We start from the raw sequence: 15,537 nt of genomic DNA, 5'->3' as shown, positions 1-15,537 counted from the left end.
AGACTGTGGGGAAGATCACTGAGGTGAGCAAATCTGCCAAGAAGTGCAGGACCCACCAAGGTAGAGGAGGAACTATGTCACACAAGTTGTACATCACTCCTGACGTATTGAGGTGCAACCCCTCTACATAGCAAGTATCAGAGGGTAGCTGTGTTAGTCTGGATCTGTAGAAGCAGCAAAGAATCCTGTGGCACCTTATAGACTAACAGACGTTTTGGAGCATGAGCTTTCGTGGGTGAATACCCACTTCCTCAGATGCATGACATGCATCTGAGGAAGTGGGTATTCACCCACGAAAGCTCATGCTCCAAAACGTCTGTTAGTCTATAAGGTGCCACAGGATTCTTTGCTGCTTTTACGTAGCAAGGTGCTGCCTCTCACCTTGTACATTTTGGTTTGAACAAAACAACTCTATCTATCGTATTACCCTTTTGGCCCTGTCATTGGGATGGGTCAGTCTGTTCCTTGTTATCTGTGTGGACTGTAAAAGTATGTGAATGTTTGGATCTCTGGTGTTCAGCACCTTTTAGGTGTGTCTCTTTCTGCAGCATCAGCCCTTTCCTTGCCAGCTTCTGTGAGCAGGGCCTGCCTCTGGCTCACAGCTTCACTTTGCTTTACGTTAGCAAGGTCTTGATCATTACCTTAGTTCATGTCTTAGGCCTCATACCGGGCCTCTGATACCAAGGTTTATATCTCAGGGCCTCCTTTTACTACAGGGGTGACCACATCTGCACACAGTATTGAAGGTGTCGGCATACCATGGATTTACATAGAGGCAATATGGTATTTTCTGTCTTATCATCTATCCCTTTCTTAATGATTCCCAGCATTCTGTTTGTGTTTTTTCACTGCCACTCCACACGGAGTTGATGTTTTCAAAGAACTGTCCATGATGACTCCAAGATCTCTTTCTTGAGCAGTAACAGTTAACTTAGACCCCACCATTCTATAGGTGGGATGATGTTTTCCAATGTGCATTACCCTGCATTTTATCAATATTGAATTTCATCTGCCATTTTGTTGCCCAGTCACCCAGTTCTGAGAGATCCTTCTGAAGCTCTTCCTAGTCTGCCTGGGACTTAACTATCTTGAGCAGTTTTGTATCATCTACCAGTTTTGCCTGCTCACTGTTTAGCCGTTTCCCCAGATCACTGATGAATATGTTGAATAGGACTGGGCCAAGTACAGACCCTAGGGGACACCACTATTTACCTCTCTCCATTCTGAAAACTGTCCATTCATTCCTGCCCTTTGTTTCCCATTTTTTAACCAGTTACCAGTCCAGGAGAGTATCTTCCCTCTTACCCCATGACAGCTTAAAGCTTCCACTAAGTTCTGTCTGCTTGTCCCTCTGCTCTTGTGAGATCCTTGGAGCAGTGTGATCTTGTGGAGGCACATTAGCCTGGTACTTGAGAATCCAGCAGTTTATTCCTGGCTCTGCTACTAGTATGATGGGTGATCTTGGGCAAGAAATAACACTCCCAGTGCCTCAATGTGCATGTCCTTGAAAAGTGGGGGAAATTATATTGAACCTCCTTTGTCAGTGCATTGAGATCTATGTAGGAAAGCTGTCATAAACAGATAAGAAAAGTTAATAGCACAGAAGTACTTTATATCTCTTTGCCTGGAAAGGGTTAACAGGTTCAGTAAGCCTGGCTGTCACCTGACCAGAGGACCAATCAGGAGACAGGATACTTTCAAATCTGGAGGGAGGGAAGTTTTTGTGCTGTGCTGTTAGTTTTGGTTGTTGTTCACTCTGGGGGCTCAGAGGGATCAGACGTGCAACCAGGTTTCTCTCCAGTCTCTCTAATACAGGTTCTTATAAGTTCAGACTAGTGAGTACTAGGTAGATAAAGCGAGTTAGGCTTATGTTTGTTTTCTTTATTTGCAAATGTGTATTTGGTTGGAAGAAGTTCAAATTGGTATTTTGCTGAAAGGATTTTAGTTTGTACTTGTATACTTAGGCTGGGAGGGTGTTCCCAGTGTCTATAGCTAAAAAACCCTGTACCTATTCCATCTTAAATTTACAAGATCATTTTTACTGTTTTTTCTCTCTTTAATTAAAAGCTTTTCTTGTTTAAGAACCTGATTGTTCTTTTATTCTGGTGAAACCCCAGGGGACTGGGTCTGGATTCACCAGGGAATTGGTGGGGAGAAAGGAGGGAAGAGGGAGAGAGAGGCTGATTTCTCTCTGTGCCTGGATTACCTTCTCTCAGGAAGAGTCTGGGAGGGGGAAAGAGAAGGAGGGAGGAAGGTGAATTGTCCTCTCTGTTTTGTGATTCAAGGAGTTTGAATCACACAGTGATCTTCCAGGGTAACCCAGGGAGGGGAAGCCTGGGAGAGGCAACGGTGAGGGAAAGGGTTTACTTTCCTTGTGTTTAAATCCAGAGGGTCTGGGTCTTGGGGGTCCCCGGGCAAGGTTTTGTGGGGACCAGAGTGTACCAGGCACTGGAATTCCTGGTTGGTGGCAGCACTACAGGTTCCAAGCTGGTAATTGAGTTTAGAGGAATTCATGCTGGTACCCCATCTTTTGGACACTAAAGTTCAGAGTGGGGGTTTATACCATGACAAAAGCCATTACAGAATAGCTAGGTCTGTGGTTCTCAAACTGGGGATGCTGCTTGTGTAGAGAGAGCCCCTGGTGTGCTGGGCCGGTTTGTTTACCTGCCCTGTCTTCCAGTGCCTCCCAGAGAATTCTGGGGGCCTGGGGTCTTCGGTGGCAGGGTGCCCCATTTCAGAAGTAATTTGGTGGCGGGGGTCTTTCCATTCCAGGACCCGCCGCCAAAGGGCCCCGAAGACCCATGGTGGGGGCCCCCTGCCACTGAAGTGCAGCCGGGTCTTCGGTAGTAATTCGGTGGTGGTGGGCCCCCTCCGCAGGTCTTTGGGGCACTTCGGTGTCAAGTCCTGGAATGGAAAGACCCCTGCCACCGAATTACCACCGAAGACCCGGCTGCACTTCAGCGACGGGTCCTGCTTCAGCGGTAATTTGCCGGCAGGGTCCTTCTGCCCTGGAGCAGAAGGATCCCCCGCCTGCAAAGACCGGGAGCGGAAGGAGCTCCGGGGGCCCGGGCCCCACAAGAGTTTTCCGGGGCCCCTGGAGTGAGTGAAGGACCCCGCTCCAGGGGCCCTGAAACTTTTGTGGGGGCCTGGGGCAAATTGCCTCTCTTGCCCCCCTCTCTTGTCTGCCCTGCCGTCTGCAGGTCAGGCCGATCGCAGCTCCCACTAGCCATGGATCACTGCTCCAGGCCAATGGGGGCTGCAGTAATCAGTGGCCAGCACATCCCTCAGCCCACGCCACTGTCCGCAGCCCCTATTGGCCTGGAGCAGTGAACCGCAGCCAGTGGGAGCTGTGATCGGATGGACCTGTGGATGGGGCAGGTAAACAAACCGGCCCAGCCTGCCAGGGGCTTTCCCTACACAAGCAATGGCCCCAGTTTGAGAACCACTGTTCTAGAAGAACTGAAGACAATCTATCAAACTCTTTCTAGCAATGCTGGACTAGAAGACAAAATTAATATGTATTATTATTCTACCAGCACCTTAAATTAGTGGCAATTTGGGGGTTAGGGTCCCCTATGTTGTTATGAGAGTCCTAGGTGAAGAGACTCCGTGATGCAGAATCCTGCTCAGTCAGGCTGTGAATATTATCTCCTAGGTGAGAGGCAGTGCGCTCAGATGCCAGTCTCAGCTTCCTTCGGGGGTGGGAGAAGCTTTTCAGAGACTGCTTTGTAAAATTTGAGAGGTGGAGTTGGGAGAGTGAAGGGTCCTTCAGGGAGATAGTAGCTCACTGGGTCTGTGGGCTATATAAGGATGGGTGAAAATTTGTCCCATGTTACTGAATCATATAGAAATACCTGAACACCCGCTAATATTTGTGTCCAGCAGGCGGGTTATACACAGTGTAAGGTGCCAGTCAGCATAAGGGTGTCACGGTCTGTTCCCTACTCCTGTCTGGAATGGTCACTGCTAGAGACATTAGCAAGCTCAGCTTTATTTTTGTCCTTGTGTTCTGCTCTCTCTATTCCTTTTCCCTCGTGTATGTTTTCTGTCATGTGAATGTCGTTATTTAAGATGAATTTTTAGGGGCGTGTGAAGAAATGTACACATTAAGGGCTAAGCTCCCAAGGGGACATGGGCATTGCAAGGCTATTGCACTTGCTATAAATAATTAAAGACTCATTAGAGCAGGGACTTGTTTCTCCTGAATCCCAGAGGCTGCGGTTTTCTGCAGCCCCTGAAGGATTCTAAGAGGAATGGGGTGGGGGGAGGGGAGGAAAGGCGGGGAGGAGCGGAGTGAGGGGCACAGAGTGTCCTGGGGAAAGGGGGAGTTGGGGCTGGTCTCTGCTAACAGCGCGGTCAGTCCGTGTCTGTATCTGTGTGTGTGTGTGTGGGGGGGGTCACAGGCGGGCAGCTGCGGACAGGAGTTTTCTCGCTCACGGTCTCTGCGCTGCGAGCTGTAGAACTGCAGCGCCCCCGAGCGGAGAGTTTGTGCTTAGCCAGCGAGGGCGGGTTTCTGTCTGAGCTCAGCCCGGCGTCCCGCACTGTGTGTCCCGCACAGCGATCCCGGGCGGTGTCCTCGGGCTTCAGGCCGGTCAGTTGCAGATACAGCAGGTTGTTGGGGTTGTCCCTGGAGATGGTGAATCGGCCTTTCACGGAGTCTGCGTAAAACTGTTGACTCCCATCAGTGTAAATGCGTGAAACCCACTCCAGCCCCTTCCCGGGAGCCCGCCGGACCCAGCTCATATCCTAGTTGCTGAAACCCACCCACCACCCCCCGTCAGTGGGTGCAAGGAGAGAAAATACTGGGAGTCCACGCACTCTGGGCCTCTTCACCCCCGGAAGGGGCTGATGCAACCCTGTTCTGTAGACCAGAGTGACTCTCAGCCAGCATAAAACAGGAGGGTTTATTGAGAGTTGAACACAGCACAGGAAACTCTCAGGGCCCTCAGGCCTGGCCTCTCAAAATAACAGCACATCCCAGTCTCCCTGCATCCAGGTGGGCTCTGCCTGCTTCCCCTCGCCAGCCCCAGCCCCCCTGCTTTCCAGCTGGGTCTCTGATATCCCCGGCCTCAAGCCCCGCCTCTGTCCATTGTCTTCTCTCCAGGTAAACAGGGTCATAAATAAGAAGGCCTGAGTCCCCTCTCCTCGCAGCTCCCCTCTGGCTGGAACTGGCTGGTCAGGTCACCGGGGTCCTCTCTCTGCAGCCCATTGTCCTCCCACTGGCCAGAACCGGTTGTGTCTCCTGGGCTGGGGTCCCAAGTCCCTCTCTGATCCTCTGTAACAACAAACTCCCTCTCCACTCACCTTGTTAAACCAGTAACACCTAGGTACATTGAGTCCCACCCCCTGTGCATGCAAACCCTGGAAAAGACAGAAAACCCCAAGAAAACCCCCCCCACTTCATCACAATAACTAAATGATTTGGGAACCTAAATCCTAATCATTTTCTCTGGGATTTAGGCTCCTAAATTTAAGTCATTATCAAGAGTTGGATTTGGGTTCCTAGCTCACTTAAGCTGTTCCTGATTTGCATAATGGGAATTATTTCTCTACTTTAAGATTCACTAATGAATCCTAAATGCAGCATTGATGAGGCCTTAAAATACCCAGATAGAATTAACCAAGTGGAGAACAGAGGCTATTAATAGGCAGCTGTCCCTGTTTCAGCTATTTCGCCTTTTTCCCCTTCACCGCAAAGACTTGTGGGTATGCCAGATATTCTTGTGGTTTGGTCTTTTCTTTGGGCAGTATCCTAAAGAGCTGAATTCAGGCTGACCCACCAGGTGTGTAGGAAGAATCATGAAATTACTGGGGAAGCAAAGACAAACCTTTAACTAGTCCCTCAGCTCTTGCGCTTATGCATTGCAGTGCAGTCTTTAATTGTTCAGGACAGACAATGCGCTTCAGATGCACCATTCAGCGTTCTGCAGGTCTGTGCAAGTAGTGATAAAATTATGGTGTGCAAAATTCTAGGGAGGTTCCACTACGAGCTTTTATAAAATAAGAAGGGCCAGACTGGGTCAGATCAACGGTCCATCTAGCCCAGTGTCCTGTCTACTGACAGTGACCAATACCAGGTGCCCCAGAGGGAACGAACAGAACAGTGAATCACCCAGTGATCCATCCCCTGTCGCCCATTCCCAGCTTCTAGCAAATAGACTCTTAAAATAATGTATCTGGCATTTCTTTCTTTTCGTTCATGTTCACGAGGCAGGTTGAAGGGCAGAAAGCTAATGATCAACAGCTACTGAGGCGGATTCAAGTTCTCCATTGCTAGCCACCAAGTAAAGTCCTCGCTATTCTCTCAACATAGCGAGTCTTTAACTGCCAATGTGCATTTTGAGATGACTGAAGCCCAGGTACATTACTGGCTGTTTCTTATTCCATTTCCCAGTGTCTCAGCTGCTCTGCAGTGCCAGTGCCAGCTGCTCTCTGCTGGCGCTCAGAATGTTTCGAGGAGGAGGAGGAGGTTTTTGTATTCACTGCTGGTGGTTTCTGATCGCTGTGTCTCTCGCACAGTAATAGTGGCCGGTGTCTTCCGCTTTCAGGCTGTTCATTTGCAGGTACACCAAGCTGTTGGAGTCGTCTCTGGAGATGGTGAATCGCCCTTTAACCGCATCACTGTAAAATGTGCTGTGGCTATTAGCAGCGTTATATATCCGTGAGACCCACTCCAGGCCCTTCCCGGCACCTGCCGGACCCAGCTCACATGGTAGCTGCTGAAGGCGAACCTGGAGGCTTTGCAGGAGAGGCGGAGAGATCCCCCAGGCTTCTGAATTCCACCTCCGGACTCCACTAGAAGAACCTGGGACTAGACATTGGGGCGGGGGGAGGAAGAAGGAAAAAAGCTCTTAAGAATCGCGTTAACACACGACCTGAGCCAAAGCTCACAGGAGCTGTTGGGAAGCTGCCCATTCATTTCACTGCGCTTTGGGTTGGGGCAGGAATGTACAAACTTCCCTGGAGTCTCTCACCGGTATTGGGGGCGAGGGAGGGGAGAATTACCTGGAAGGGCCGCTAGAGCAAAGAGAAGATTCAGCCACAATATCATGCTGCTGACGCTGGAGGGGTTTCCGATGGTAACTGCAAGATCTTGGCCTGCTCCCGTTCATACTCTGCCGTCCAGGAGGATACTAGATTTATGCAGGTCCCTGAGACACTGAATTTGCATCTCCCTCTCTTTAAAAATCACACCCCAGACCGCAGCCCTCATTAAACTCTGCCCTCCCTCCCGGAGACGGGTTCGGAGGAAGAAGATATTGGGGGGGGGGGGAGAAGGAGAGTTAGAGTCACTATGATAGGCTCATTTCTGCAGTGATCTCTAGGGTTGCTCGCTGCCTGACAGGCAAAATGCACCATCGATTGTTCAGCTGCCGCTGAGCTCTGTCTGTTCTTTGTCTGTGAGTCCTTGCCACTGTGTGTCCCAGTGCACAGAGCGCTAGGCTGGGCCATGGGACACTGGCTGTTCATTCCTTGGTCTGCTGGGTTGCTCTAGATATGTCTCTTCGCTCTATAAAATGGAGATAGAGACCCCGGCCCTCCTTTGTGACTGTGCTCTGAGATCTCCTGCTGGAAATCGCTATATAAACGCTAGGGTTTAGTGCTATTACTACTACCTGAAAACATTTTTTTCTTCTTCTATGAGAAGGAGGAGGCAGGCATTGGAAAGCAGGTGTTCTGGAACAATTTGTGTAGTGCGGGTGCTGAGAGACATTGAACCCAACTGGAAACCCTGAATATGAGGGAAACCACTTCAAGCCAGGGTTGGAGCAGCACCCCTAGTTCCACCACCTATGTTTGAAACTCTTCCTTGCAATGCTGGACAACTAGACAGAATTGTTATTAGTTTAGCACCTTAAAATGAATGGGAGTTAGGTGTGGGTACCCCCAGCCCGCTTTGAATGTTGTAGCCCAGAAGCCCTAAAGAGCTAAACTCTGCTAAATCATACAGTGAAAATGGACAGTCAGTATCTGAAAGAATCTCCAGCCTTGGATTATAACCGGGCACGTATTTGTACCTGTAAGTGACAGAGAACTCCAGTTGCTTTGAGTGGGACTAATTGTAAAAAAATCTGTTGCACAGAAGTTATTTCACTTTTCTCCTTCTTAGTATTAGTGTCAATATTATTTTCAACACCCACTGTATATAGGGAATGATACAGATAAAAAAGTCAAAAAACTAAATGAAAGTCTCTGTGGGAACGCTGGATAAAATAATAAAAAATAACAGTAATACATAGACCTTAGAATCTGAGCCATGTCCCTGTGTTGATGCATTCTGATACAGGGGAGCTTTTAAAGGGTCTTAAATAAGCAATGTAACTTCTCATATCCCATGAGAGTTGGAAACCTCACAACGGTGGGTTCCTTTGAAAATAGGGAGGAAACTCTCTAATGGGTTGAGGGCATGTTGTTTCTCAGATGAGATACAGTGCGATCAGAGGCACAGCTCAGCAACATTTCAGTGGGGGCAATCTCTTGTAAATATTATGTAAAATCCCACAGCAGTCTGGGGTTGAGCTATTCCAAACAGTTTAAGGGAGATAGTAGGTCAGGAGATGATTTTCAAAGATTCAAGTTAATTCGTGATTTCATCTAGATCCTAGAATAATTTCTTAAGCCATGATTCAGGAAAGCACTTAAGCATTTGCGTAACCCCATCCCTGTGCAGGACACCACTTCCAGTTCAGCACAATTCGTGGTGCCCTGGATTTAACTTTACACTTAATTCTCGGTAATGCCAGTAGCTATTCAAGATCAGAAAGAATATTTGTCTCATATCACTAAAACACATAGAAATCCCTAAATATTTACATGCTGATATGTGCACAAACTTGCTCTTTAATACTTATGCCTTAAATAATTTAATAAATCAGTATTTAATTGTAGTTCACTGTTGCCCTCTGCAGTGTGTTGGTAAAGTGGCATTTCAGCTCAGTTTTTGTTCCTTGTTTAATAGCTTTAATCTGCTCACTGTGTGCCTAGCACAGTGATACCGGGCGGTGTCCTCAGGTTTCAGGATGGTCATTTGCAGATACAGCAGGTTGTTGGGGTTGTCCCTGGAGACGGTGAAGCGTCCCTTGAAGGGTTGGGCGTAGGTGATGGTAGTTGAAGTTGGGTGTATTTCCCCGATCCACTCCAGTCGCTGCCCAGGGGCCTGGCGGACTCAGCTCATCCAGTAGCTGCTGAGGGTGGGTTTGCAGAAAAGACGGACAGAGTCTCCAGGCTTTTTCACATAAACTTGGGGGTCCAGGGGCTGGATCTGCGAACGGGCAACTGGGAATAGAAAGATATTATAAATCATATTAATATTAATAGCGATAATAGACTGCTCCCTTGCCCCACCAGTGTTTTTCAGGGGCGAAGATATCTTCCAGAACTGCTACAAGGAACAGTAAATGGAGCCAAAGTCTCATTTTCCCTGGAGTTGGAGAGAAAGGCTCAGAAGGGATTAGCTGATAACTGCACAGACACAGGGGTCTGTGGATTGTGTCTCTGGGTGCAGCCTGGGCAGAGAGAGAGAGATTTAAACAGGAAGTGTCACCCCTATCTGCATATCCTGCTCCTTATAAGACACACAAACTTCTTCCCTGAATGATCAAATTTCTTATCCTCTGATTCGGAGGGGTGGGCGAAGAATTTGTGTAACTTTCAGACCCAAACCCCCCCTGAACTGAGAAGGAACGTGGCTTTGACTGCCATTGACATCGGATCAGCTCCTACATGGGGAGCAAATATTTAATCCTGGGCTCTTTAATCTAACAGACAAAAGGTATAACAGGAATCAAAGGCTGGAGGCTGAGGCTTGACACATTCAGATTGGAAATAGGGTGCAAATATCTAAGTGAGAATAATTGGCCATTGGACCAACTCACCAATGATCCTGGTGTGTTCTCCATCACTGACCATTTTTTAAGCAAGACTGTACGTTTTTTCCCTGGGAGATCTGCCTGAGGGATTATTTTCGGGGAAGTTCTCTGGCTTGTGGAGGTTCGATTAGATGTTCAAATAGTCCATTCTGGCCTTGGAATCCATGAATCAATGAGCAACCAGAGACCTGGATAATGGTGCTGACCTCCCTGTAAAGTGCTTTGAGATCTAAGAGGAAGTGATGAGGGTGACAGGGCCACGGAGGGGTGGAGGGGAGTGAGGCAATTTTCCCCACGCCCTGCAGGGGCCCCCACGAGAATGTCAAAGGCTCCCCCCCTTCCACCCATTCCCCAATGCCTCAGCACACTAGGAGCGGCCCTGGACAGAGCTAAAGCAGCGAGGCTTGGGTGGGGTCTGTGGTAAGGGGGTGGGCCTGTGAGCTGCTGCCGAAGCTCAGGTCCCGCTGGAGCCACGGCGCTGCAGCGCTGTCCAGGGTCGCTCCTGGATGCCGCACGCTGAGGCTCCAGAAGAGCGGGGAAGTGGGGGTAAATGGCATGGTAAGGGGGCCACAAATGGGGGGCCTAGATAAAGGGTAGGGAGTCCTGGGGACAGTCAGGGGACAGGGAGGGAGCAGAGGTCAGGGGGGCGGTCAGGGGGTGGAGAATGGGGGGTTGGATTGTGGGTATTCAGGAGGTCTGTCCGGACTCAGCAGGGGCGGGGGATCGGGGCAGTCAATGGACAGGGACCGGGCCGGTACATGGAGCGTGGGGTCCTGGGGCGGGCGTTTGGGGAGGGTCTTCAGGGGGCGGTCAGAGGACAAGGAGCAGGATGGGTCAGAGATTCTGAGAGGGGCAGTCAGGGGGCAGGAAGTGGGTGGGGATCAGATAGGGAGCAGGGCCAGGCTGTTTGGGGAGGCACTGCCTTCCCTACCCTAAAGCTCATTCGGCAATTTGAAGCTTTCAGACAGCTATTTAACACGAAGAACCAAGCTGTTATCTTTTCTCTTAGGGCTCCCATCCCTTTCACTTCTCAAATGTCAAATTATAGTCTACATTTAATTTCAGTGCCATAGGGAGAGTCATGTCAGGGGAGGGTAGCTTCATTGAAAATTAGCCACTTTAGCTTAACAGTGATAGAGCCATGGGGGAGGGATCACACGGGAAGAGCAATATCCTACACCACCTACCTCCTTCCCAACCCTACCAAGGGAGACCCCCCTCCCCTGCATTCCCCGAGGCTCCAGAGGGGTTAATTCAGTGGTTCTCAAACTTTTGCACTGGTGACCCCCTTCACACAGCAAACCTCTGAGTGTGACTCTACCCCCTTTATAAATTAAAACACTTTTTAATATATTTAACATTATTATAAATGCTGGAGGCAAAGCGGGGTTTGAGGTGAGAATGACAGCTTGGGACCTTCAGTAATAACCTCGTGACCCCCTGAGGGGTCCTGACCCCCAGTTTGAGAACCCCTGGGTTAATTGAATTTTAGCACCCTGTGTCCATTCACACCCATGTGCTATTTTGAGCATTTCAGTTTTCATAACATAGGCTCATCCCAGATTTTGGAACAAGCTCAAATGTTCAGTTTGTGGAGTATGTACATAAGTTCTACTACAACAAACCCACAGTAACCATCTCCAGTTTGTGAAGTACCCCATGGAGATTGTCATGGTATAATCCCCACTCTGAACTGTAGTGTCCAAAAGATGGGGTACCAGCATGAATTCCTCTAACCTCAGTTACCAGCTTAGAACCTGTAGCGCTGCCACCAACCAGGAATTTAAGTGCCTGGTACACTCTGGTCCCCACAAAACCTTGCCCAGGGACCCCCAAGACCCAGTCTCTCTGGATCTCAACACAAGGAAAGTAAACCCTTTCCCTCACCATTGCCTCTCCCAGGCTTCCCCTCTCTGGGTTACCCTGGAAGATCACTGTGATTCAAACTCCTTGAATCTTAAACAGAGAGGAAAATGCACCTTCCCCCCTCCTTCTCTCTTCCCCTCCCAAATTATTCCTGAGAGAGAAAGTAATCCTAACACAGTGAGAAATCAGCCTCTCTCTCCCCCTTCCCTCCTTTCTCCCCACCAGTTCCCTGGTGAATCCAGACCCCGTCCCCTGGGGTCTCAACACAATAAAAAAACAATTAGATTCTTAAACAAGAAAAGCTTTTAATTAAAAAAAGAAAAAACAATAAAAATTATCTTTGTAAATTAAAAAAAATGGAACAGGTACAGGGTTTTTTAGCTATAGACACTGGGAACATCCTCCCAGCCTAAGTATACAAGTACAAATTAAAATCCTTTCAGCAAAATACCAATTTGAACTTCTTCCAACCAAATACACATTTGCAAATAAAGAAAACAACCATAAGCCTAACTCGCCTTATCTACCTAGTACTCACTAGTCTGAACTTATAAGAACCTGTATTGGAGAGACTGGAGAGAAACCTGGTTGCACGTCTGATCCCTCTGAGCCCCCAGAGTGAACAACAACCAAAACTAACAGCACAGCACAAAAACTTCCCTCCCTCAAGATTTGAAAGTCTCCTGTCCTCTGATTGGTCCTCTGGTCAAGTGACAGCCAGGTTTACTGAACTTGTTAACCCTTTCCAGGCAAAGAGATATAAAGTACTTCTGTTCTATTAACTTTTCTTATCTGTTTATGACAGAGACAGTCTCTAGGAAACAGATACATTCATGGAGTTTAAGTCCATTAATGGCTATTAGCCAGGATAGGTGAAGAATGGTGTCCCTAGCCTCTGTTTGTCAGAGGGTGGAGATGAACAGCAGGAGAAAGATCACTTGATCATCATCTGTTAGGTTTACTCCCTCTGGGGCACATGGCATTGACCACTGTTGGCAGACAGGTTACTGGGCTGGAGGGACCTTTCGTCTGACCCAGTATGGCTGTTCTTATGTTCTTATGTTCTAACCTAAATGAACCCAAAGTTATGGAGACAGATATGAGTCCAAGAAGCCAGCAGAGTATCAGAGACCTGGGAAAATCTCTGACTGGAGGGGCTCAGGCATTTGGTCACAAGCTGAGGTGGTTCAAAAGATTTAGATTCTTTTTAAGCAGAATTTTTTAATTGTTTTTTTAAACAAACACAGCAAGTAGCAAACATTTGGCCACACACTTCTGAAACCCCAAACCATGTTCAGGTTTTGGCAGACTAATTCCAGCTTTTCAATTAAAAATCCCACAACACATTTTGAAGGAAAGCAGACATTGTTTGTGATTTTTTTCTGCTTTTAAAAAAACCCTAGTTTTTGATCCAAAAAAGGTTTTGATAGAAAATATATGTCCAACCCTTTTAATGAGCTTTGGTGCCTTTTAGCACTAGCTGATGCTGAGAGCCAATGATACCTTTTTAAACCTTTATTTTTCTGGGAGGGGGCGAGTGGGGCAATTTGCCCCAGGCCCCACAGGGGCCCCCATGAGTATATAGTATTTATAGTATTGCAACTTTTTTTATGGAAGAGGACCCTGAAATTGCTTTTCCCCAGGCCCCCTGAATCCTCTGGGTGGCCCTGGCATCAATTAGCAGATCCATTTATTGTATCCAGATGAGATGCGATAAATTGATCTCTGATACATTGAACACTACCTGCCAATCTGGCGGGTAATATAGACGTGCCCTTAGTCTCTTTGACTGTGTGAAGCCATTTTAGCTCAGCATGGTCAGTCTGCAGATGGAATCTGTGTCCCCAAATGTATGGGCATAACTTATCCAGAGCGTACACAATGGCATAACATTCCTGAGACAGATCAGTGGCTTTCCCTCTCAGGGCAGGTCTTCACTATCTGCTGGATTGCCAGATAGGGATCGATCTAGCAGAGATTGATTTATTGCAGGGGTTCTCAAAATGGTGCCCCAAAATGTGCCTGCGTCCTGGACGGTGGTCAAGCACACACGGAAATGCTGTTGAAATTCAGAGGCATTTTGGTGATGACACCTCTGGATGACACCGCTTGATCTAGAGCAGTGGTCCCCAACCTTTTTGTCTGTCACGCGCCAGATGAAGGACCATGGTGGCGGTTGAGCCTCCGCCAAAATGCCACTGAATTTCTGACATAGAGACGGGCCCTGGGGGAGCCAACATGCCAGCTCAACGAGGGGAGAGCGACTTAGAACAGGACTCACTCCGGATTGGGGTTCACAGGTGAAGCGAGGGGATCTCTGCACCCAGCGGGGCTCTGGGCAGGAAGGGGAGACACGTTGCCCGGGAACGGAAGGGTTAAAACTGCCGGGAGGTTTGTGTTACATTCACCCGGGTGCCGGGTCTCCTGTGTGAGCCCGGAGCGGTGTGTGTGTCACTGCTGCCCCCGCGCGGCTGCCGGGAGAAGGGCGGTTCCGCAGCCTGGGTTTTTGTCGGATCACAAACCGGTTTCGTGTCACTGTGTCTCTCGCACAGTAATAGCGGGCGGTGTCCTCGGGCTTCAGGCCGGTCATTTGCAGATACAGCTCACTCTTGGGATCATCCCTGGAGATGGTGAATCGGCCTTTCACTGAATCAAGGTAGTATATATCACTCCCATCGTGCCTTATAAAAGCGACCCATTCCAGTCCCTTGCCAGGAGCCTGACGGACCCAGTCCATACTGTAGCTGCTGAAGGTGAAACCGGAGGCTTTGCAGGAGAGGCGGAGAGAGTCTCCGGGCTTTTTCACATCCCCTCCGGACTCCACCAGCTGCACCTGAGACTGGGCACCTGAGAATAAAGACAGGTCATAAATATCGGTATAAAAACAGCGGTAACACAATATTCTTCTAACTCTGCCAGTTATTCAGAGGAGGAAAATACCTTCCAAAGTGGTTACAATGAAAATTACGAGGAGTAAAAATCCCATTTTCCCTGGTGCTGGAGAGGAAATTTCTCACGGCCTGGTTGATCACTGCACAGACCCAGGGGCTGCGGATTGTGTCTCTGGGTGCAGCCTGTGCAGAGAGATGCACAGATTTAAACAGGAAAGTGTCTCCCTCATTTGCATGTCCCTGCTTTATAAGAGACACACACTCCTGCTGCCCGTGATCTGAGTGACTCGCCCCAGGGCTCCGAGTGCGGGAGTCAGACTGTCCCGTCTTGTGTGTCTGTGCAGCGCCGGGCACAGGGAACTGGGCGCCTCCTGACATTTTCAGACCCCTGGGAGCAGGGCCGGCTGTAGATTTTTTGCTGCCCCAAGAAAAAAAAGCCCAGCTCTCACCCAGCTCATTGTGTGTGTGGCTTTTACACGTTTGCACTTTGCAATGTTGTTGTTGTGTTTTGTTTGACTGGGTGCGGTACTGATGCAGCATTGGGCAACGACTGTACCTGAATCTGCCTGAGCCGGGTGTATCTGCCTGAATTTCTTATTGAGACAGAGGAGCTGAAAAGCCCCGTGGGCCACCAGAGCACCCGAGTAACTCGTGCCCCTGTGATATGTGCGGGGGGGAAATACAGACCAGAGAGTGGCATTTCGAGAGGCTTAAATCACCGCGTGCTTTGCGGCCCGGGCGTCACGCCGGGGTCTCTTGAAAGGAGGCTCCAGGTTTGTGCCGCCGCGATCGGAGGCTGAGCGACAGCCCTCCAAAGGGGACAGTTCTCTCCTGAGACAGCCCCTGGCTTTCCTGGGCATGCTCCGTATTTCAGTCTTACTAGGAGCTGGGCTGCTGCTTCTGAGCGTTCT

The 15,537-nt window shown here is 49.0% G+C and overlaps 1 gene segment (V, D, J or C); it reads right to left on the bottom strand.

Moving 5' to 3' along the window:
* Positions 1-14,139: 14,139 nt before the first annotated feature.
* Positions 14,140-14,775, bottom strand: LOC127031731 (Ig heavy chain V region 3-like). The segment is given in 2 exon segments: positions 14,140-14,582; positions 14,676-14,775. Coding segments are annotated over 2 exon segments (489 nt in total).
* Between the last annotated feature and the right edge of the window lie 762 nt (positions 14,776-15,537).

Source organism: Gopherus flavomarginatus, chromosome 11, assembly GCF_025201925.1.
Source record: "Gopherus flavomarginatus isolate rGopFla2 chromosome 11, rGopFla2.mat.asm, whole genome shotgun sequence".
Taxonomy (NCBI): Eukaryota; Metazoa; Chordata; order Testudines; family Testudinidae; genus Gopherus; species Gopherus flavomarginatus.
The sequence above is the reverse complement of the archived record's forward strand: the minus strand, read 5'-3'. Positions and strand labels throughout refer to the sequence as shown.